Source organism: Rattus norvegicus, chromosome 8, assembly GCF_036323735.1.
Source record: "Rattus norvegicus strain BN/NHsdMcwi chromosome 8, GRCr8, whole genome shotgun sequence".
Lineage (NCBI taxonomy): Eukaryota > Metazoa > Chordata > Mammalia > Rodentia > Muridae > Rattus > Rattus norvegicus.
In genome coordinates, this window is record NC_086026.1 from 73,395,438 (window position 1) to 73,416,093 (window position 20,656).

The following is a 20,656-nucleotide window of genomic DNA, read 5'->3' on the forward strand; positions in this document are numbered from 1 at the left end:
TTCTTTCTAGCTAGCACTTCCTCCTCTCTGCCTCCATTCCCTCCCAACCACCCAGTATGTCTAGGCTCCTCCCAAGAACACCATTCAGAGGCGCAGGTAGCATCCTGGCTCTACTGGCCAGCAGGTACGATGCCACTGGAACTCACTGAGCTGGCCCTGTATCCCTGCCTCCCCCAGGGAGATGGTTCAACTGGGGGAGGTGCATGCTGCCAAGCCCGACAACTGAGTTGGATCCCTGGAACCCACATGAGTGGAAGGAGAGAAGCAACTCCCATGAGTTGTACTATGACATATGAACACATCACACAGGCACACATGAACATATCACATATGCATGAATAAAGAAACAAGCAATGGCAGACTTCCAGCCATCCTTTAAAGCCCCGCCTGGGTACCCCCTGACCGCTTCTCAACAGGAGGCTCCCGACTGCCTCCCACCGCAGCACCTGATGTGGGCCTGGCGGGCAGAATTGATACAGGTCTCATCTTCGGGCCAGGTACCTTTAACAGCCACACCCTCGCACGGGACTATACCTTGCTGGCCAGAGGCTCAGTTACCACCGTCTTTAAAGGGCGTCCCCCACTCCACAAGTAGAAAAACTGAGGGGCAGGGTGGCTAAGCAGCTGCCCCCTCCCAACTTATCAGGAGGCAGAGCCGGACTTGAACCCAGAGCTGACGGTGAAGAAGCCTCTGCCTGCCACTTACCTCTGCTGCAAGAGTAGATGTGTGCTGGCTGAAGCTGACAGGGCCCTTAGGGACACAGGGACACAGAGCCTGGGCTAGACAAGACCTGTAACCCCGGCAAATCAAAGAAAGACAGCGACACTGTCTCATCTGTGTGTACCTGAAGATGTGGGCAAACAGACTCAGCTGAGAGCCAAGGGCCATGGGGCAGAGAGCAGGTGAACAAACAGCACAAGGCCACCTACTTCTTGACTAACTCCAGCTACCAGTGCTTGCTGTGTGGCTCACAGCCAGTCCCTTAATCTCTCTGAGCCTGACTCCAAACTGTTAGCTTGGAGAATGTACGCAAGGATAAGAGGGCCTGGGTTTCTAAGGGGCTTCAGATTAGGTAGACACCCGATCCAGCTCAGCCCCAACCACCAGAGCAATACTGCCTCCTCCTGAGGAGGGTATTGTCCCAGTGACACAGCTCAGACTGAGAGGCCAGCAAACACAGTCGAGGCCAACACAAGTCCTCACTACAGGCAGCTCATAGGGCATATGGACAATACTGGACGGTTATCTGCGAGGCTCTGATTAGTTACCAGATGGTAATCATGGGGTGTAAAGATGCCAGCCAGGTGCCCCAACATGGGACTGGGCAGGCCTATGTGCTCAGCGGCCTGCCACCTTGAGTTCTCATCGAATGACTACAGTTCTTCCTTCTCTCACCCACCCAGGGCACTCTCTTCTTCTACGCTGAAGCAGAGGATGCTGGGAGAATCTTGCTTGTCCCACTAGCTCTCCTCAAACCACCCGTTCCCACTGCCCCCTCACGTTGCATTTCTGTGACTGAGAGCATATTCTGCTTTCCCAAAGAGGATGACCCACCGCCTGCCTCTCATGCTTAATCCTCAAACTATACTGAAGTCAAGAGGACAGCAGAGAAATGTCAGTGCTGTGAAGAAGGTGCCTAAGGGGCCAAGGGCTTAGCTAGCTGGAGGACAGTACCCTAAACCCAAGTGAAGCAAGAAAAATCATAACCCCAGAGGTCCAGGAACACCCCCAAAAGAGACCTCAAGGTCAGTGATTTTACCCAAATCCCACTGAAGACACTGGGTGTGAGGTTCTACGGGATCTGGTTGGTGGTTCATGTCTATCTCTCCCACCTGAGTGATGTTGGTGGAGTCACCTCTGCCCTCTGACCTTCAGTTTCCTGTGTGGATCACAGGACCTGACTGAGAGCCCTTGTGGAGGGTAGATGCCTACAGGGACTTTGGACAGCCAGGAAATAGTGCCCCAGTCGCAAATGAAGTGGGGACACCATAGCACCAGAGTTCCTAGTGCACCCCCAAAAGAGACCTCATTCTGTCACATTAGAACAACAGGAGCCCCCGCTCTCCTGCAGCTACACATATGTCCTTGTCTGTCTGGGCTGTGGCTGATCCCTAAATCCTGCCATGCCCCTATGTGGCCTTAGTCACAGGATAGAACAGAGAAACAGGAGGTTTGGCCATGCTGTGATTGTCACTGAGTGCAGGCCAGTCTTGATTTGAGAGGGACCAGGCCTTCAAGGGCACCAATCCGTCAGGACACAGAACAGAAGGATAGCACAGTGGTTGTTTGGTGGGCCTTTGTGTTCTCCAGATTTCCTCAGTGGTTGCACAGAGAAGCATGGAGTCCTGGGTCAGTGGGCTCTCACCCCGGCCCCAGCACTGAAGTTACTCCACTCAAGCCTCCATGCACAATCTGGGAACTGGAGCTGATCACTCAGCAGTGAGAGGGAGTAGTGCAGACAAGAGAGTCTAACAGGGCCTTACAGGTACTGTTCCAGAAGGAACTGTGTGGGAACAGTGGGAAGAATGGCAACTGTCTCCCCACATGGTCAGTCGGTCAAGGAGATGAAGAACAGTCAGTACTGATCTGAGAGTTGGGGTGAAAGACACCAACATCATCACCAGCACTGCAGCCACCTTACTGGTCTCTGACCATCAAATGTCTTGGCCTGACCACTCTGCTCCTGGTCTTTCTGATTTCAAGTCCCTTGATGTTCTCTCTCTCCCTGCATGACATCACTCTATCCCCACAGGATGAAGTGGTCATGACTCTTCTACCCAAGGCTTTTCTCCAACTGCCAAGGACCCCCTCCCCCAGTCTTCCCCCTAGCCAATACCAATACAGCCCAAAGCTCAGGACACACAAAAAAAAAATGTTCTGCTTCCTTACACAGGCCACCTACATCCCAGCCTGAAGCCCATTACAACCTCATTCCCTCCTCCCACACGGGAAACTCCAAACTTCCTTCCCACATCTTTTAGCCTCTCAGAATGCCAACCACTGGACATGTTTTTTCTTTTTCTTTTTTTCCCATCTGTTTTCAAGACAGATATCTATGCCTTGGCTGTCCTGAATCTCATTCTATAGACCAGGCGGGCTTCCAATTCATAGAGATCTACCTGCCTCTGACTCCGAGTGCTGGGATTAAAAGTGTACACCACAACCACCCAGCCACTTTTTTTTTCCACGACAAGACCAACAGTGGCCTCTTCACTGCCCAGAACTCCAGACTCAGCTCGGAGATCTTGACAGAAGTTCCCATCACAGCACAGCCTGTGGTCCCCACATGTACGTGTGTGGGGGTGCTTGCTCTCTGTAGGAGCCTGGTTGGGGGAAGTCCTCCTGCAGGTATGCTTTAAGGTCCAGTCCTTAGAGCAGGAACCATGCACCAAGGCCTCCTCTGGAATCAAGGAGGCTCACAAATGCAAACACATTGTGACACACACACACACACACACACACACACACACACACCACACACACCACACACACACACACACACACACACACACACACACACACACACACACGAGTTTCCACAGTTAACAAGGAAAAAAAGATGTCAAAGCACCCATTTGTCCTGCAATCCTAGGGCACCAAGGCAATTCCCCTAACTTAACAGCCATGAGAGCTGGCAGGGACCCAGAATCATAAACTCAAAAATAATCAGAGCCCCTCACATGTGGCTCACAAGTCACATGTGGCTCACAAGTCACATGTGGCTTCTGCCTGCCTGACAGAGCAGTAAATGGTCTGTGCTGGAACTTGGCAGCACCTGGCAGAATCTTTCTGCCCCCCACCCCCAATTCCCTGAGACAGGTTTCTCTGTGTAGCCCTGGTTTTCCTGGAACTCATTCTGCAGAGCAGGCGCCTGGCCTCGAACTCACTGATTCGCCTGCCTCTGCCTCCCGAGTGCTGGGATTAACCCGCAGCCGCCAACACCCAGCATCCTGCCTGGTTCTTTAACATGTTTTTTGTCATTGTTTTGTGATAAGTCTCACTATGTGTCTCCCATTGGCTGGAACTATAGACCAGGCTAGTCTGTATCACAGACGTTTGTCTGCCTCTGCCCCTGCCCCAAGTGCTGGGCGGCTACCTGGGCAGTTCATTAAGGGAGGGAGAGTATACCAAAATAAGAGAGAGTAAATTGGCCTGACTAGGGAACCAGGGACCAAAGAGCAGACAGGAGCTGGAGACAGGAGACCTGGACTCCTGCACCACAGGGCGGCAAGCCTACTGTAGGGTCTCACCTTCTGCTTCCATCTCTTAAAATAGCCATGCTCCTGCGGTCTCTTCCCAGGACCTCAGGAAGACCAGGAAATGGACAGGGAAGGGCTCTAGACTGGAGAAATGGGTAAGTGTCTGGGAGCAGCCAGCACTGTGTCACCTTAGAACCACAGGAGCACAAGAAGTGACAGAGGGAATTCTGGGAATATAGTCATCAGGGTACACTGAACAGGAGAGGGCTGCACATCAGGAACAAGGAGCTCAGGTTCCTGTGGCCACGAAGGCTGCTATGTGACTGGCTCTGAGGGACACAAGGGGTCACTACACCTATGGGCTGACAGCCCAGCTGTCCTGACATAATATAAGGTGCTGGGGTGAGGCCTGGCTCACCCTGGTCACTCAGCCCCACTACTCTGCTTTTATGGCATGGGTGCGGAGTCAGGAGAAGATACAGAGGCCCAGCTAGCTACACCCCACCCCAGGCTGTAAGCCCAGCTGCCACACAGCACACTCTACCAGCCATGCTCCCAGACGGCCACACGGACCTCAGATACACAAGTCCCCTGGCCCTCCTTCCCCAGTTCCTCGTACCCAGCCTCTCACATGAAGAATTCCCTTGAATCTGAGAGGTCTTAGGGCCAGCATCTGGGAATCTCATACGGTTAGGGGACAGCAAAGCCGGGGCTCCTTCCTTCTGCTTCCTGCCATGTACAGGGCACAAACACCACCAGCTTTTAGCAAACCTCTCCCTTGCCAGTCTGCCCAAGCTATCTATCCCCTTTGCTTACGCATGGCCCATACCCCACAGCACAGAGGGCAGAAGACCTATCTACCTTGAGGTTTCCTGTTATGAAGAAGTGTCCCACGTCTCAATGATGGAAAGACCTTTCTAAGTCATAGAAATAGCAGAGACATGGCTAAAAGAACCAGGTTAAAACCTAGCAAGTTACTATATTCAGGTTCCCAACCACATAGACAACACAGCTTGGGAACCCGAGCCGGCCTTGAACTCCTCTGGCTTCAGCCTCCTGAGGACTGGGCTGACACAAATGTAATGCCACATCCATTTCTTACCTCCAGTAACACCAGCAAAACACACACACACACACACACACACACACACACACACACACACACACACACACACACACACACCATCTTCCCACTTACAGAGTAGGTGAATAAAAGCACAAAAATCACAAGAAATCAAAATCCGACGCACCCACCCCCATCAGCGCCGCCCACTGTGACCAGTAAGGAGAAATATGCCAACCTGAGAATTCACCCGGAGCAGTGATGAGGGAGTTGGTGGCCTCGGTTTCAGTGTAAGACAATGTAGAATCGGACAGATCTGTTTGAGGAGGGGGAAAAAAAAGAGAGCTCAGTTGGCCAAAAGGCATCAGGGCACACATACAAAGGGCAGATGTCCCTAGGGACCACTTATTTGTTCCTGTATCCCAAGCTGACCTTGATTCCAATACCTAGCCACCGATGGCCTTGAACTCCTGACTCTCTTGTTCTCACCTCCGAAATGCTGAGACTGCAGGCCTGAGCCACCAAGCTGGGGGCGTGCAGTGCAGGGAATCAAACCCAGAGCTTCTTGTATGTGTCAGGCAACCACTCTACCAACCGAGTTACACTTCCAGCCCCCTCACAAGTTTCTGAGGCCACTCTGGAGCCCAGTCTCGGGATCACCGGAGACCAGGCCAACCATCTAGTCCCAGGACTCTTCTGGGAAAATGCACTGTGACCCTGACATGTGTAAGAGCCTCAGACGTCCTGACCATAGAAACAGTCCGTGCTCAGGGGACCGAGCAAGCAGCGACTTGAAGCCTGTTTGGGTAAGGTTAAATTAAGTCCCTGAACAATTCATAGCTGCTAAACTTAATCACAACCATTAAAATTCTTGACGTTGTTCGTTCTTGCTTCCTTCCCTCTTTCCTTCCTTCCTTCCTTCTTCCTGGTGCTGGGAGAAGCTTCAGAAGTCACTAGCCACTTCTGCTCCCACACGCCGCTCATTAAGTCCAAGTGTTTGCTCTCAGATTAACTTTCGCTGTCTCTCTCACCTCTCCCACTCCCCAACATCCAAGCGGCCGGCTGGAGCTCGGGCTGGGTTTGCGTCCATGCTTGTTTTTAAAAGCAGGCTTAATTAAGTGCTTCACCACTGGCCATCCCCTCCCTGCCTGCGGCGTGCTGAGATGCAAGGGAACTTTTTCTAGCCCACTGGGTTCATAAACTGGTGCTCTGAGGAATGGGAAGCATTGGGAACTTTTTCCCTCCCAGGTCTGGACCTCTGCTACCAATAGCATGGGGTTGTGTAAGGGACGGGTTTGTCCCGGAGTTGAGAAGCATGGACCAGGAAGCCCATCAGCTTTTCTGTTCACCCAACACAAGTCAGATCTGGCTTGGCTGGCCCCAGATGGCCCAGCAGCCACCAGAGGCTGGGATTCCTGGAACAATTCCCTAGCCAGGTAGGATTCCTTTTCATTTTGCATAAAATTTTTCCTTTTACCCATACTTTGAAGAGCAGTGAAGATGAAACAGTAACCAATTCGGCTTTTTTTTTCCCCACTTGCCAGATGCTGCCTTTGATTATGGTTCTTGGTCTCACGTCATAAGAGAAGCACAAAAGTAAACTGGTGTGTGTGTGTGTGTGTGTGTGTGTGTGTGTGTGTAATTATTGTATTATATATATATATATAAAATAAAATATAAAATAGTAAAAAGGGAAACTATGCAAAGTAAAGGAAATGATTTTTAAAAATACTGTACTATACCTTAAGGCACACAAATTATTAATATCTGCTATACTGAAAATAAAGACATAAGAAAATCTTCAAAATAAACCCTAAAATGCTAAAGTGGAGGATTTAGGATTTGCGCTGTGTATGTATGTGTTTGCATGTTTGTGTATATGTAGGTGCGTGTGTGTGTGTGTGTGTGTGTGTGTGTGTGTGTGTACTGTATACCAGAGGTCAACTCTGGGTATCGGTCCTCACTGTGCTTTTTGAGGTTGGATCTCTCACTGGTCTAGAGTTCACTGAATAGGTTAGGCTGACTGGCCAGCAAGTTCCAGGGAGAACTCCTGTCTTGGCCTCCTTGGAAGTGGGACAGGCTTGTACCACCATACCTGGGGATTGAACTCATGTCTCAGCACTTCACTGATCGAGCTATCTTCCCCACCTTGAGATTGCATTTAGTACCTAATGTCCCCGGTCAGAATGCTTGGAGCCTCGCTGAGGGTGAGGGAGAGAGCCATATGAGGGAGCCGCAGTGAGGGAGCCTATGCCTGGAATCTGGTGTGCCAGCTCTAACTTCCTTTCAAAAAGTCAGTAGATTAAAGACACAAAAAAGCATGGAAGGTCATGTCCTTTAAAATGTCAGCTATTGCTAGTACTGAGCCTCCCGTTAATCATCTGAGGAGAAACACCAGGTTGGGTCCTATTACTTTTTAAAATTGTTACTTGTATTATTTTTAATTATGTGTAAGTATGTATTTTACGTGTACACTGAAACTGGAGTTATGGACAGTTCTGAGTTGCCTGATATGTGTGCTGGGAACAAAACTGCTACATCTGTATAGGTAGCACCCAGAACTTTCCAGAAAGAATAGGAAGGGCAAATAGCTTCTACCTGTTGAAGCCAGCTTCTCAGTACCGGCCACACCCTTGCCAAGCCCACAGATCTAGACTTTTCACTGAGACCCAAGGGGCCCAAGCTCACTAGACTGCATTAGAAGATCCTGTCTCAATCAATCAATTCGATTCGATTCAATCATTAAAAGCCATTCTTAGCTCTTATGCTAACAGGAAGTTCTGTGAGCCCAAGCTTTCTGGGGCTCATGGTTGTCCCACTGTGAGAAATGCAACCTGTTAGCATGGTTTTTGATTTTTGGGTTGTTGTTGCTTCAGATAGAGTTCCCCTGGAACTCGCTCTGCAGACCAAGCTGGCCTTGAACTCAGAGATCTGCCTGCCTTTGCCTCCTGAATGCCGGGATTAAAGACGTGCACCACCAAGCACGGCTTCCTTTTAGTTTTTAAATGGTCACTCTTTAGGACTTTACAGCTTTTCCTCCGGCTGATTATCAGCTCCTCCAGCTATGAGCCTGCCACTGGTTACCAACTTTTGAGTTTTTCTTCCTTAATGGAGCAAGGCATCCTCTAGAGGACTTAGGAGATGCCGGGGCTGGCCTGTGGCAGGACAATGGTGAAGCCATGGCCTGAGCTGTGGCTGCCCTGGGCTAGTCTCTCAGCCCTGCAGGTCCTCAGGTGGGGATCTCCCTCTCCTCCCTCAGCTGGCTCCCCCTTGTCTCCCGTGAGAGCATGACCCCTCTAGTTCTCACACACGTAAGTGAAGCTCTCTGGGCACAAGGCTCACAGCTGGGACAGATATCACTGCTTAGCCGCTGCCTCCCACACCCGGAGGGATGACAGCCTTTGCCATTTTCCATGGATCAAACTCCTCAAGCAGCTCTGGAGTGACTGTTTCTCTGACTTCAGGGGAGATGAAGGGCTAGAAGGAACTTGGGGAACCACCTGAGTCCATGACCTGGGGCAGTGAGCTTCCAGCCAGAGCTCACACACTTGGGAGTGGAAGCTTCTACCATAAACAGTACGAATTCATCCTTTGTGCTCACTTGGGGATGTTCTAGCACCAACACTATGCCAATGCACGTTGGAGGCTTGGGGCTCACAGAAACTACTGGTCATAGGGTTGCTACTGTGTTAGAACTCTTAAGGCCAGCTCACCTGCTACTAGAACTCCACAGACCACATGACTGCTCCAAAGCCTCAGAGGAGAGAGCCCAGGGCCCAGAGCATCTCTGTGTTTGAACAGTTAGTTAGTTAGTAGTCAGTGAGTGAGTGACTGAGTGAGTGGTGTATAAGTGTATGTGCACCTGAGTGTTTGCATGTGCATCACATGCATGCAAGTACCCTTGGAGGCCAGAAGAGGGCACTGAATTCTACAGAGCTGGAGTGGCAGGCAATTGGGAACCCACCTGATGTAGGTGCTGGGCACTAAACCCAGATCCTCTTGACTGAGCAGCAAGCACTCTCAACCCATGAGCCATCTATCTAGCCCCTCATCTGCTTTTAACAGTGTATGTGTGAACCCCAGAACGTGAGCTGACCCTTAGCCCCCAAGCGATACAGAAAAGACAGCTTGGCATAGCACAGAACATGTCTGAAATGACACCTCTCTCCACTAAACCCCCTCGGAGACAGCTAGCCTTCTGTCCACCCGTTCAGGTGTGGGGCACGGACAGGTATAGCTAAACAAAGACTCTACGCCCTGTGTGCCTGTCACATTCTCAGTTAACACACTGGTAGACAGTAACCCAAGGCTGGGGGAGGAAGGAAGGAAAAGAGACCCAGAAATTCCAGCCCACCTCCAAAGAACAGCTTAAGTCAGAACCCATTCATCTCCCACAGGCCCATATTTCAAGGTCACAGAGAGGTTAACGAGGAGCCTGGAATTTGAAGATGTAAATAGTCTCTCTGGAGCAGCCCAACCGTGGGAGTGTTTGTACAACTTCACCCTGTTTGAAAGCACCCAAAGCAGCCCACCCCTCCAGGGAAGGGCACACTTACCCAGTGGCTTGTGCTGGTCAGGAGGAGACAGCCGAGAATAGGGGGGCGGCGGTGATTCTGGAAGATAGGATACAGCATGTCACACCTGGTGTCCCACGTGCTTTTAACTATCACTTTCCTCAAACCCCAGGAAGTCTTCCAAGTCTCCCACCATCTCTGATGCCCAGTCTAAGGGCACAGACAGCCTGGGGCTCAGTCCCCACTTCTGACACCAGTGCTTTGTGAGCTCCTTCGAGTTCCTTCAACTCTCCAAGTTGACTTCCTCAACTAAAAAAACGGGGGTGATAATCACAGACCTCTTGGTTTTTGCCAGAAGGGCAAAAGATAGCATAAGCAACATGCTTAGCACAGCTCTTGGTCACACTCCCGTAAACAGCACCTTTATTACTCTTACAACTAGAAAAACACTGGTGCAGAAGTCAGCACGCACGGGCCGCCAGATAACATACAGGAGGCTCCATTCTGCTTGCATTTGAGCTAAGCATAGCCTACAGCCTTCTCGGTATTAGTGCAAGCCTTATGATATACCTTGAATATACTTATACTGAAATTTCATGTTGCTTGTGTGAAATAGAAATGGAACGAGGGCTTCCTCGATTTTCCTTTGCACAGCTCAACAAGTCAAATCAGAGTAAATCATGGTAATGTGGTTGGAGACGAGACGAGGTGGGGATGGTGAGAAGTTGAGCATGTAGAGAAGCTTGCTGCCAAGATGACGGACCTGAGTTTGAGTCCCCAGAACCCACATAGTGGAAGGGGAGACCAGACGAGACGGTCTGGAGTGGTCCTCTGACCTTCACGTGTGTTTCATACCATGTATACACCCTCACTACATGCATGACAATCATAATCAAATTTTTAACAATTATTTTAACCCACGTTAGAACCGCCACTCCTGGTGTGGGGACGATGGCAGTTAGTGGGGCCTGGAACTCTCTGCATTTTAGGCCAGTTACTTCCAGCCTGTTGTGGTCTCAGCCTCTGGTTTTGTAAGGAAAAGCCAGGAGTGGGTCCCAGTCTTCCAGCTCAGACTCTGACTCCGGCTTGTCTATGGCGTTTGCCTGAAATACTCCTTCTTTAAAACATATGCTTTGCCTTCTGAGGAATTTCTTGGGCTCTTGCTTTACCAGGGAAGTAACAATTTGCTAAACTAAGTAACAATCTGGGTGAATGAAATGACCCTCCATTTTCTGTAAATGAAACCAAACCCCATCAGATCGCAAGCTAAAGCAAACTCCACAGTAGTAAAGGAGTAATAACTATTATTAGGTGGCTATCAGGAATGACACAGGGGTAATGAGTGTTTTCGCAATTATAATAAGGCACCATTAGTTACAGGAGCATTATTTATGTGTGCTTCATACACCCAAAGGAGGCTTCCCTCTCCTGCCCCAACCCTGTCCAGAAGTGGCTCCGTCAAAGTCAAGACTCTGAGTCTAAAGCAGGGACTCTCTGTGGACACAGGTCAAACAGGGCAAAGCCACTACAGAGACCAGACATTCACTCAGTGCCAGACACTTCCACTCTATGTACTGTCTTTAATTTGTTTTTGTTTTTGTTTTTTGAGACAGGGTTTCTCTGCATAGTCTTGGCTGTCCCAGAACTTGTTCAATAGACCTGACAGGCTCGAACTCTGCCTCTGCCTCTGCCTTCCAAGTGCTGGAATTACCTGGCTTCAGAATTTTCTAAATATGATTTATTTACTCTTATTTTATGGCATTGGTGTTTGGCCAGCATGTACGTCTATATGAAGGTGTCAGATCTGCTGGAACTGGACAGCCGTAATTGCCATGTGAGTGCCGGTATTGAACTCAGGTCCTCTAGAAGAGCAGCCAGTGCTCCTAACCACTGTCCTCTCTGATTCTTACAGACCTCAAGTACATAATGGTTAATCATGCTCACCAGACAGCAGTTTCAGTTTGATCTTTTCTCAGAGATCAGAGTAAATATATAAGATAGTATCCACAGTCCTATTTTGCTTATGAGGAAACTGACACCCAGGAGCTTCACTGTTCTAAGAGACCGAGAACCAAGTGCCCCTCTCCACCCGGTGCTGGCTCAGTGTTCCCATGCCAGGACAAGAGTAGGAGAAAGGATCTGAGAGTCAAAGGGGACTGGCCAGTGACCTCAAACAGGACACAAGGAGGAAGACTATGCACTTTCAGTAAGAGCTACTTCACCTGTACTCATTCATCCTGAGGCCAGACCTCAGAGAGCTGCCCAGCATGGAAAGGCATGAACTCTCAGGGAGAGAAGACAGCCTGGGTTCCCACCACAGAGAGGAGTCTGAGGCCTGGTGAATGGAAGTGACTCCCAGGGAAACTGTGGAGGCAGAACCAGAGTCTGTCTGCTGTGCACACCCTTTTTTACAACCCCTGAAACACAAGGCCTGGTTAGACATCTGCCCCCACACCCGTCTCCAGCAACAGAGGTAGTAGCTGGGGTGTAGCAAGCAACTGTCGTCATCCCTGCCTTCCCCATCCAACCCCTCTCTTCTCTTCTCTCCTCTCCCCTCCCCCCTCTTTGAAACAGTATCTCTTACAGCCCAGGCTGGCCCTGAATTCAATATACACGACCAGGAATGACCTTGAACTATTGACCCTCCTGTCTCCACCACCGGAACATGGTAGAGGAATATCCTCTGACAGGGATTTTACCTGAAAGCAAAAAAGGCAGAGGAAAGAAAGTGCTCGCCTTGCTTCCCCTAAGGAAGCAGCCACTGCCGCAATCACAACTGAGGTAGGGTTCCTAACAATAGTGAGACAGAAAGAAAACTGATAAGCCAAAATTGCAGACCTGCCTGCAGCCAGTGAAAAACAGCTAAGCTCCCAGGAGGGGCTTCACCTAACCACAGAACCTTCTAGAAAGAGCGGGGTTTCTAGTCAGCAGCCCACAATACAGAACTCTGGCACATCTAATTCAAAGGAGCCTGGGTTTTACTAACTCACTGGGTCTCGATGCAGTAGCTCAGGCTAGCCTCAAAGGTATCCCTGTGTCTCTGCCTCCTGAACACTGGGATTACAGGGGTGCCCCACCAACACAGGCCCTTAACTCCTTTTTATTCATGGGACACCTGACATTCCACCAGGAAAGGACCAGCCCAAGGCTGTACTTGAGAAAGGACCAGCCCAAGGCTGTACTTGAGAAAGGACCAGCCCAAGGCTGTACTTGAGAAAGGACCAGCCCAAGGCTGTACTTGAAGGCAGTTGCAGAGATTATCCTGTTGCTGTTGTACACCAACACTAAGTAATCTATTTCTTTATTTAACAAAAAAAGAAGAGAAAAGATGCGTGGTAATAATGCACACCAGAGGATATCCCTGGTCACCCCTAGTCCCTTGGTGAGTGTGGATCTCTGTGAGTTCAAAACCAGCCTGATCTATAGAGTGTGTTCCAGGACAGCCAGGGCAACACAGAGAAATGTCTCAAAAAAAAAAAAAAAAAAAAAAGTAAGAAAAAGAAAAAAGAAAAAAAAAGAAAGAAAAAAAGAGGAGATAAAGGAGATATAAACTCACAGGTCACAAGATCCACCCTCTTAAAGTATACAATTTAGTGGTTTGGGGTGCATTCGAAAAGTTGTGTGACCATCACCATGATCTAATTATAGGAGATTTTCATCACCACAAGAAGAAACCCTATCCCTATTAACAGCCACTTCCTATATTCCAACCCAAACCCCAGGCAACCACTAATCTACTTTTTGTCTCTATGGATTTGCCTACTCTGAATGGTTCACGTACGTAGAATCATACAGGCCCTTTGTGTCTGTTTCTTTCACTCAGCACAACGTTCTCCAGGTTCATCCACGCCGTGGCATGTGTGAGCACTTCACCCTTTTTTATGGCTGGATGATATTCCATTGTTTGGCTACTTCACGCTTTGTTCATCCATTCATCAGCTAATGGACATTTGGGCCGCTTCCACATTTTGCTGTTATGAATGATGTGCTCTGAACAATACCAGTAATTCTTACCTGTGGCTCCCACCCCCTCCCTCGGGATTCAGGAGAATGGAACCATAGGACACCACTCAGGCAGGCTAGGTGAGCCCTCCACTAGTTGAGACATAAGACCAGAAGAGAATCTTCTAGCTGACCCCTAGCTCCTTGTCCAACTGTCTAGAAGATGTCCTACCTCTTGTTAAGAGCAATACTGATTTGGAAATTATTTAAACGTTCTAAACAGAACACTTCTCTGCAGATTCCTCTGAAAGAACTGGATGTGGTTGAGAGAAAAAGAGGAAGACATGAGAAACTCCAAGCCAGTTCCAGGCAAGACTGGAAGAATCTCCCCTTACTTCCTCTAGAAGCTGAGTAGTCAGCCAGGAGCCAAGAGCATCAGGAGTCAGTCCAGGCTTGCCCAGCCCAGTCACCCCTCTGGTCAGCCTCAGGGGCTACTTAGCCTTCTGGGATCTAGACCTTCGTTTGAGGCCAGAAAAAAGTTCACAGCCTCTCTCTGTGCCTGGCAGTTTCCATTTGACACTTTCCACCCATCTATGAAGGGCAGCTCTTTGCTGTAGGACAAGATCCACATGCTTTCCTGGACCTCCGACTTCTCTTTCTCCCAGGGGGTGACAGCCGGGCGGGCGGGCGTGGAGGACCTCCTAGGCGTCTGTTTCTTCTTCCTTCAGAACCTAGGGTTCTGATTCCAAGCCCCAGGATCGGAGGACAGAAAAGGAGCTCCTGGCGCTTTAAGGCTGAAGGAGCCTAACTGCCCAGATTCCCCCAGCAGCCAGATAAACAGCGCAGCCGCAGCCGGCTGGCGCCAGCAAGAGGCAAACTGGGCATTATCACGGCTTCCTCACCTCCAAGAGAGGAGCGGGGAGCAGACAGGCAGGCCGAGGGGCCGCGAGGGGGCGGGGCGGGGCCGGGAAGCCCAACTTGAAATTGATCTTATTTCAAAGGGATAATGCCAGGCCAAATAAAAGGAAAAACTTTCTAGTCCATTCTAATTCCTCCAGGCCTGGCCTGGAAACCCTGTGTTTTCCTAGGCAGCCTCCTCCAGCCCTTTAGAAGTTCTTGCTCTCTCTTTCCCGGGCACAATTTGGATAATAGTAATTTACTGAATATAATTACAGAAAAAAAAAAAGTAGGGAAGCAAAGAGCAGGAGATTCATTCCAGAGTTAATGGATACTTGCAGGAGAAAGGAACTCTATAAACAGGTCAGAGCTGTGATTAAAGTATTTCTCCACATTTCCGTCCACATAGGCAGCCACCAAACTCGGCGCTGCCTTTAGTCCTAAACAGAAAGGCCCAGGGAAAGGAAATTCCCAGGGGCCCCCAGACTATATCATGCACTGAGCCTGGTACTCTGGATGAGGCCTCGGTGCATTAACACCAGTTTCAGAGAGAAAGCCCAAGGAACCTGTAACCTGCCCCATCACCTCTTCACCTTTGCCGTTTAGGCCAACTCAGAACTTTACAGATGGGAGGAGGCCAGGGCCATCAACTTGCCATGCTCAGAAAGGGACGGACCACACTTCCCACATGTCTTGACACTGGGAATCCTTGAGGGTGGAGTCCAGGCACGAATGACTGGTACTGGGTGTTCTCATGCACTTTACTCTAGTGGTATGCCCAGTCAGTCTGTCTGTCTGTCTGTCTGCCTGCTCCATGCCTCATCCTTCTTCCCTGAGCTGGAAAGTTGGGAGGAGCGGTCTCCTTATCAGGACGCGCTCCGCTGAACCCCAGCTATGTGCCCGCCCAGTTCTAGGAGCCAGCCTGGCGGCCAGCCCCGGGGGCGGGGTGGGCAGCAAAGGGCTTCCCCGTCCTCAGTCCCAGGGAAGGCAAGAGGGTCAACCAGGCATACAGGAAACTCTTGCTTCTTTCCCACAACCATAGTCTTTAGAGTTGCCCCCAGTTAGTTGACTAGAGTCCTCCTAGGTTTGTAGCTCCCAGTAGCAGTGAACAGACACATGCTGTATGCCCCACTCCCCAATGGGGAAGTTCTTTAAGGGGGAGGCAGGGAATTACATTCCAATACTCAGTTCTGTTGAGCATGTTTTTAGAGCCCTCCTACACACACATGCTCTTCAAGGTCACTAAGCCTAGGTCTATAGTTCATCAGGTCTCCCTCAAATTCTCCCTGGTTAAGCTGGGCCAATTCGAAGGGCAAAGAGAGGAACTGAGTGGGTCCTAAAGTCTCCAGCTTTTCACCCCTCCTTTTCCGGTCCACCCACCTGAGCAAGCTCTCTTTAGGTCCACCCCCTCCTCTGAGGCTGCTCCAGGTTAAAAGCTAGGCACTCCCAGAGGTGATCCAGTTACAAGCACGCCCACAGCCCTCCCGGTGGCTCAGACCACTGACCTAGCCCCGCCCCCTTACCCCCTCACTTCTTCCCATCTCAGAGAAAGACTTGACAGCAAGATCCCTCCCCACCACACACACAGAGTACCTGGTATAGAGTAATGCTTAACAAACTTGTTAGAACTGTGACTTGGTGACAGAAAAAAATAATTAAGGCCTTATTGGAAGAGTGTAATGGGTCCTACCATCTATCTCCCACTAGAAAGCAAAACTATGACGGGAGGCAGTACAACCACAAATAAAAGTCCTCTTCCCAAGAGACAGAGATAGCAGTCTCCTTCAGGGAAGCTGTCAGTGAGCCTCTAGGCACAGAAAGCCCAGTGTGGGCACAGGCCAAGAACTACCCAAAGTCTCTACATTGAGCCTGAAGGGACCATGAGGGAAGCACATCAGGAGCCACAATAATGGGAGGGAAACTTCCTTTCTCTTCACACCGCTAGGCCCTCATCTATACAGGGGAGAAGTCAAGCTTCCTAAGCTGCCGGTCCATGCTGAGTGAGGAGACCTGAGAGCTCACCAGTCCCAACAGCCTGTAACTACCTGTTCCATTTTTTCCCTGCAAATACAAAGCCCTTGGATGTATTCACCTACACCTATAGCGAGTATTACTCGTGGTACAGAAAGCAAGGGTGTGTGTGTGTGTGTGTGTGTGTGTGTGTGTGTGTGTGTACTCTCTGCCCTGTCAGGGCCCTTCATCTGTCCTCACCTCTGCTCCTGCACCTGAGCCTGCCTAGCTAAGTAAGGCTAAAGTAGGGTGTGTGCAGGAGATCCCAGGAGAACAAAGGGGCCAGTTCTCAGGGTAACAAAAGAGCTAGCAGCCTCTGACTCCCAGATGCCTCAGGTCCCTCAGAGGTAAGCTAAAGGCCAGAATTAAGAGCCAGGATGATACAGGAGCCTGGCATTCCATCCCAAAGGATGGTGGAAACAAGGGTTTGTCCTGCAGAGTCTCGCTCCAACCATAGAAAGGAACAAGTCAAACATTTTGCAAACACTTATGACGCTAGGCATGACTTCCCTACAGACAGCTTCAGAGTCATACCTACCTGGACGGGGAAGAGCAGATCAGGGGTACAGGATATGCATACAAATGCCAGAAGCTGGGTACCGACTGAGGTGAATCCCCAAAGGAGAGGTGGCACTTACTCCTTTGGCCTCTCCACGGCTTACTATCCCGTTTCACAAAGCTGCAATCTACTTTAAATCCCAGAGGCTGCATATGGAAACTGGAACGTGTCCCTTTCTCACTTCGCTGGCGCCACAAAATAAAGTTATCATTTGAAATTGCAGACACCTATTCCTCAACTTTCCTCAATCTCCCGCAGGCTCCCAGTATATAGGTGGGGTGGGGGTGGGGGAATCCCTAGAATATCCAACAATGAGGTGGCCACAGAAAGGGGCCAGAAGGGTAGAGTGGGAGACCCCGCGCGCGCTCACCTGGCCCGCAGAGCCGGCTGAAGTGGTAGGGGTTGCAACACACCGTGGGCCCGTCAGCGGCGGCGGCAAAGCTGTGGCAGCCGCACAGGGGTTTCAGCTCCACTGCGTGCTGCAGGTCTGGCCAGCGGAACAGGCGACCGAGCAGCAGCTGCGGTGGCGCGGGCTGGCCGCCCAGACGGAGGTCGGCGCGCGGCACCAGCACGCAGCCGCCCGGCACGCCGCCTCGGGACTCTACAGCCTCCAACAGTGTGTCCAGCGAACGCTCCTTGAGCCGCTTGAGCAGCGAGTACGTGACTGTCTTGAGCTCCTGCTCCAGAAGCAGCAGCCGCGAGCGGGCTTCGCGACTCCGAGGCCCGCCGCCCTCCTCCGGCTCCGGGGACTGCCTGGCTTGGGGATCGCCAGAGTCCCGGGGCGCGCCTGCAGCGTCCCGCTCGGAGAAGAGACAGCAAGTCACCGTCTCGCAGTCACTCTCAGGCAGCCAGCCCGGGCCTCCAGGCTCCACCACATCCAGCGGGGAGCCCCCAGCTCCGGCCCCCGGCTCCGACACGGGCCTCGGGGGGCCCCCTGTGCGCCGGCGCCTGCCCGCGATCAGGGCGCCTCGCGGTCCCACCGCGTCCCGGAGCCGCCGCGGGGCTACCGAGCGGACTTCGGAGCGGCCGCAACCTCCGCCCTCTCGTGCCCGCGGGGCAGGCTCAGCTCGGCTGCCCAGGCTCCCATCCTCGTCGCCACCACAGCCGCCGCCGCTGCCTTCCTCCCGATCAGGGACCACACGACTTCGCCAAAGTCGCCGCACCAGCCCCGAGCGTTTAGACCTGAACATACGATACCCTTTGGCGCCTGGGGTGGTGGGAGGGGAGGCGGTCTCCGGTTACCGGGGGTCCGTTCCCTCAACGAGGCGCGGGTTGCGCGGGCCGCAGCCCCACATGAAGCTCTGCCGCGGGGCGCCGTGCAGACTGCGCACAGCCTGTCGTCGAAGGGGCACCGCAGGGCTGCAACATGAGGGAGCTCGCGCCTGGCCGGGCACACGCGCGCGCTGAGCGGCAGTCCGCGAGGGACCAGCGGGCTACATGGATCGCGATGGGGCCGGGACTGCTCAACTCCAGCTGCCCTGGAACTTTAGGGAAGCCACCGGCGAAACGATGCTAGAGACACCCCGCATGGGCCGGCGAGCCTTCAAAAGTTGCGCGGCTGGTACACCAACACAAAGCGCTTGCGTCGTACCCCCAAATGTGTCTGCACAGCTCTGCCTTCAAAAGCCAAGCGCTATGCTACATGGGCTTTCCCTGCAGGATCCGAAACTAAGGCTTGTGGATAACTCCCAGATCCCTGCAACAAAATAAAAATAAAAATAAAAGCAAAGCAAGAAAAAGGTCCCAAACAAAACTCAAAATGCTTGGATTTGCACGCACGAAAAGCAATTCCGTCTCCAGGTCCCGGGCGCTCGGTGCACTTGGAGCAAGTCTCTCCTGAACGCGGGTGTCAATACATGAGTGGAAGCCGTAAAAAAAAAAAAAAATCCCAAAGAGCTGCTAGGAATCCTTAATTAAAAATGCAATCCACCGAGGCAGAGGTCGCAGCCCGCCCCACGCTGCGCTGGGTCGCTTCGGGCGCCGCGGCTGCCGAGGTCGCCCCCCTCCCCCCTCCACCAAAGTGCCTCCTGGTGGCCCCGCGGTCCCAGCGAGGTTTGCCGAGGTAGCGCCCGGCGGCTCTTTCTCTGGGCTCAGCTCCCTCGCTTGCTCCCCCGCTCGGCGCTCTCTCTCTTTTTTGTTCTCCTCAAACGCACACTGAGGGCCCCCGGAGGAGCGCCGCGGAGTCATTGGCTGCCTCCCATCATATGCCAGTCTAGACACTTTGGCGGCTCCGCGGCGCTGATTGTTGCGCAAACAAGGTTTCAAGTTTCTTAACTCTTAAAGGAGAACACGTCCCATTGCTGAGCCCGAGGCTCCAAGGGGGCTGGTTCCCGGGGCGGGCCGAACCCCGGCGCCCGCCCCTCGCCCGCCCCAGTACCCCCGCCCGGAGGCTGACAGTGCCCGCGACTCCCACTCTAGCTCACGTCCCGCCTTGGGCACGTATGCCAGCGGTCCCGCACACCCGCTAACAAACACGCCCAGCTACCCAGCTCTGCTGGGTGAACCCACCGCGACCCGGACTCCAAGGCGGCCCTTTGCCTCTTTCTGGCCTGTGCCCAAACTTGCAAACGCGCATTGCACTTTAGAGTCAGTCCAAACCCCCAGCCTCAGCGCGGGCTAATAAAAATGGGCGTGTGTGCGCGCCTTCCTGCCCTGCGTCTCTGGGGAGTTGGGGGGGGGGGGCGCCGGAGAAGTTGGGATAGCGGGTTTCTTTTGTGACCCATGAAGGCTCCATGCACCCCCTGCCCAGAACTAGGGGTCGCTCCCCTTCAGCTACACAGCGGGGCGAGGGAACAGGGGAGCTCCTGGATTGCCGGAGGTGGGGACTCGGTCAGGGTGGAGTAGAGGCGGGAGTGCTCTTGGATGGCTCCTCTTGGTCGCCTGGGCTCTCCCGCCTGGCCGCCTGGCGTCCTGGGCTCCTCTCAAGGCCAGGCGCTTCCTTCCCCTTCGTGAATTTACCTTTCGCCCCTCCAAGAGTGATGTAGATGGAGGGGCGTGCTTTCCCCAGCTATATTTCACTATGAAAACGGGGGCAATTTGGGGGCAGACTTGGAGACCGGCAGGGGAAGGGTTAAGGCCGCTCCTGCCCTGGAGCCGGCGCGGCGGGGTACCTCCTCGGGCGTGCTTGCTAGTCCGAGGGTGGCAAAAGTTCAAGCTTGTAAAGTCGGGATTGGTCCCGCGCGGAGGGGAAAAAAGGCCTGGTTCCCCCCTCCCCCTCCCGGGCGTGGCGCCTATTGGCCCAGCCGCAGGGCCGGCCCCGCCCTCCCCTGGCGCGCCGCGGCCCCACCCCCGGCGCAGCGCCACGCCCCCTTCCGGGCAGGAGCCGGGGCCCCGAGCTCAATGAAAGAAATTCCGCTACTCTCATTGGCCTGGGGCTTGACGCCGCACCCCGCGTGAGGCGGAGTGGGGAGGATGGGGCGCGGACTTGTGATCCCCTTTAGGATTCCCGTGTTCTGGGCTGCTATCGTGAAG

The 20,656-nt window shown here is 52.4% G+C and overlaps 1 protein-coding gene across 2 annotated transcripts in view; it reads right to left on the minus strand.

The window, feature by feature from the left end:
• Positions 1-19,548, minus strand: part of Smad6 (SMAD family member 6) — a 69,529-nt gene extending 49,981 nt beyond the window's left edge. Inside the window, exons 1-4 of one of the 2 annotated variants that reach the window (XM_006243242.5) lie at positions 18,965-19,548; positions 17,556-18,881; positions 9,820-9,876; positions 5,502-5,579 (exon numbers count right to left, since the gene is read on the minus strand). In XM_006243242.5, the coding sequence (XP_006243304.1) occupies positions 5,502-5,579; positions 9,820-9,876; positions 17,556-18,375 (955 nt within the window). In that variant the 5' untranslated portion in view covers positions 18,376-18,881; positions 18,965-19,548. Of the gene's footprint in view, positions 1-5,501; positions 5,580-9,819; positions 9,877-17,555; positions 18,882-18,964 lie in introns of those variants that run through there. The other variant, NM_001109002.3, reaches the window with a different exon arrangement.
• Positions 19,549-20,656: the final 1,108 nt, after the last annotated feature.